The 3,592-nt window shown below is 53.0% G+C and overlaps 1 protein-coding gene across 1 annotated transcript in view; it reads right to left on the bottom strand.

Moving 5' to 3' along the window:
* Positions 1-1,421: 1,421 nt before the first annotated feature.
* LOC104994829 (myeloid-associated differentiation marker) overlaps positions 1,422-3,592 on the bottom strand; it is an 8,434-nt gene continuing 6,263 nt past the window's right edge. Inside the window, exon 4 of the mRNA XM_010848494.1 lies at positions 1,422-3,592. Within this exon, the coding sequence (XP_010846796.1) occupies positions 2,768-3,592 (825 nt within the window). The 3' untranslated portion in view covers positions 1,422-2,767.

Here is a 3,592-nt window from a genome sequence, read left to right as displayed (position 1 = left end):
CCTGGTGCATTCCAGAAGAGGGTCAAGCGTGGGCTGGGGAGGGAGACGCCGTTCGAAAAGGTGGGGATTGATTTAGGTCCGAATTCCGGGGTGGACAGTGGAGACTTTTCCTCCCCCAAAGGGCATAAGCCTGCTCTAGATAACCCTCCCCCGCCTCCAGCAGGACCCTTCCTCTTTTTGCAGTATCTCTTCCCAATTGCTTTTGCGGCTGTAGGTGGAGAAAATGGGTTGCACGATCCTTGAATTTGCCCCCAAATCATGCTACTTATGTATTTGTGATCGTCCTGGAGAAACCTGACAAGATGACCTTCTGTGGGACAGAGATTCGTGGCAGGAGTAATTCATTTCATCTTCTTGGAAGTGTTCTGTTGACCATGTGTGTCAGGGAGCTTAGCACTGAGGGTAAAATGGAGCTGAGAGTGGGAATTCAGGCAGGGTCAGATCCTGAAGGCCTTGACAGAGGGGGTTTGGTGTTACCTTTGGGCAATGTGGAGCGTGATATGGAAGGATTTGAGCAGAAGAGAACAGGACCAGATCCGGATGTTGAAAGCAAGGCACCCTCCTGGGGCAAGGTGGGCTGCAGGTAAGGTAGTCCAAGGAGGAGGCTGGAACAACAGCTTGGGTGAAGCAAAACTAAAGGACCTTGGAGAATGAGACAGATATAAACAGGATTTTGTTGTTGTTCAGTTGCTTAGTCATGCCCGACTCTTTGCGATCCCATGAACTGCAGCATGCCAGGCTTCTGTCCTTCACCATTTCCAGGAGTTGGCTCAAACTCTGTTCTTTGAGTCAGTGATGCCATCCAACCATCTCATCCTCTGTCGGATTTAGGAAGAATACAGTGTTTGATGACTGAAAGGGGAGATGGTAAGAAGTGGTGCCTGGGTTCTGCCGCTCTCAGAATGAGACATGGTATTTCTCAGATGCTTGTGGGACTCCGAAGAGGGATCTTTATTCTTTTTTACAAATTACTTTTGGCTGTGCTGGGTCTTTGTTGCTGCACTCAGTTTCTCTATTTGTGGGGAGCAGGGGCTACCCTTTGCTGCAGTGCGTGGGCTTCTCATTGCAGGGGCTGCTCTCCCTGCAGAGCACGGGCTCAGTAGTCATGGCAGAGGGACTTAGTTGCTCCGTGGCATGTGGAATCTTCCCGGACCAGGGATAGAACCTGTTTCCCCTGCATTGGCAGGTGGATTCCCAACCACTGAACCATCAGCTAAGTCCTAAAGAGGGAGAAATCTTGTTCATGTCTATCCTAGTTAGCTCCCTTCATTTGAGGGAGAAATTTGGAAGATCCGGACTCACTTCTTTTCTGATGAGGCCAAGGCTGTTTTGATCCTAGCCTCTTTCTCTTACCAGACCCAGAAATCTGGGCCTTGCCCTCTCTCCTGGAGCCCTCCCCATGAATAAAGCAGGCACAAGTCTTTCTTTTATCTTTATATTGAGGTTTAAAAAAAAAAGAATGAACATTATGGATGTGGGAGAAGGGACAAGGCTTCTCTCCTGTGACTGACTGACAGCAGGGGCCGATCGAATCAGAAGCTCCAGGGAATTAAAAAAAAAAATAAAAAATATATTTGTACATTTATATAGATCATGTTATACACGTGAGTCCCAGAGAAGCAGGAAACTGCAGCAGGAAGCAACAAGCACACAGAAACACACCTGTGTGTGCACCACACACACTGAAGCAATGCAAGGCGATTCCTTTGACTATGGCATAGTAGCAATTTCCATCCCCCGACCCCACACTCCAGGAAAAAAAATTTTAAAGAAACTTCCCTTTTAAGAACAGGGCCAGCCAATGATTGTTGCCCTAGTGACCAGGAAAAAAACAACGAACCCAGGCTAACATCACCTTGAAGGCTGGCAGTGGCCATTGTCTTTTCTTCCCAGCAAAGGCAGGAGATACTATTTTTTAACATTGAAGCTGGAGGGCCATATCCTTGTCCCTCACAAATACTTGAGACAGTTGTCTTCAAGACCCTGTGGTTCTTTGCCGCAAAGACTCTGCAAAGAGTCTTTGGGATGGACGTGTTCCATCCCTTGTTTCCTTTAAGATGGCCTTTAGGCAGTGGGTTTTTAATAAGCCTGGCAAAAATTCTGGAGCCAATCTCAGGTGAGGCTGAGCACCAGGCGGGGCCTAGGGACCCAGGGTCTATGCTTTAAACCTCCAGCCCACTGGAAATTATTGACTGCCAGAGTTTTTTTTTTTTTTAACTTAAAGGGGAGGAACACTGTACACACACCCCCAACCCCACTGGGAGAAAGGGGGCTCGATTCCTAACTACCCACCCCCACCCCCCCCCAAACACACACATACACATAACACACATACATCAACTAAGGCACAGCCAGGGCGGGCAGGCATGCTTTGGCAAGGAGGCCCTTCCAGAGGCCCAGGGTATGAACAGCTGCAAAAGGGGGTGTGTGATGTGGAGAAGGAAGAAGGCTCAGAGCTCCCAAGGGGTCAGGAAAGGAGGCAGAGGCGGAAACACACAGGATAAAAAGAGAAGAGAGCCTCAAAGCAGAGAAGGTCGGAGAAGAGAGCAGGCAGAAGTAAAACAGGATGTGCAACCAAACAGAACAGGAAGGGAGGCAATGCAGGAGGTGGCGTGAGGGACACAGACAAGGGAGGAAAGGTTGGGAAGGACGTGAGAAAAGTAGGTGGGAGCAGGCTGGGAAGAGCACACCAGGGGGGCCCAGAGCTCTGCGAAGGGCCTCTGGGGAGAAGCGGGGATTAGGGAGAGCCCCACCCCGGGGACGAGGCTCAGACCCTGACAAAAACCAGGCGGGCTGAGTATACCAGGTCGGCCAGGTAAGCCAGCAGGTTGATGCCTGTCAGGATGGCCACGGCCAGCCGGCGGTCCCAGGAACACACGTAGTGCACGTGCCTTCTGCTGCAACCGGGATCCATCTGCCGCCGCGGCTCACCGCCATGCTTCTGGTCGAACTGGTAGAGTGGCCAGAGGACCAGGGCCGTGGCGTATAAGAGGACGGAGATCAGGGCCAGGCCCGACAGGAAAGTGGGGAAGGCAATGGGCAGGACGTTGGTGCAGTCGCCGAGGTTCAGCAGGATGGCCACGGCCGCCAGGATGAAGCAGATGGAATACACGGCCACGCACCACTCCAGGGCCGGCCGGTTGTGGTACACGTAGGGGCTATTGATGAACACGAAGATGAGGCAGGCCACGAAGGTCTCCAGCACCTTGAGCAGTCCGGGCACGGTGGCCATGTAGCCGGTGATCTCGCCGGGCCGGGCCCGGGTCCAGGCCACCTCGGTGGCGTAGGCGACGCAGGCGATGCAGGAGAAAGCAGTGGCGGCGATGGCGTGGTCCCGGGAACGCCCGTGAGACAAGAACTGCACGTAGGTGGTGGGGTAGATGATGGAGGAGGAGAGGCAGAAAAGGGCGGCGTAGCAGGCGTATGTGATGGGGAAGTTGCGCCAGGACAGCGGGAAGCGCACCTGGAGCCCGCACAGCTCCACGATGAGGATGATGAGCGTCACAGAGAAGCAGAAGCACCAGGTGAACATGGACCAGTTGCCCATGGGCCCCGTCCAAGCGCCCACGCTGGCCACCAGCGAGAAGGCCAC

The sequence above is a fragment of the Bison bison genome, unplaced genomic scaffold (assembly GCF_000754665.1).
Source record: "Bison bison bison isolate TAMUID 2011002044 unplaced genomic scaffold, Bison_UMD1.0 scf7180017850317, whole genome shotgun sequence".
Lineage (NCBI taxonomy): Eukaryota > Metazoa > Chordata > Mammalia > Artiodactyla > Bovidae > Bison > Bison bison.
This window is presented reverse-complemented; position numbering and strand designations above follow the sequence as displayed.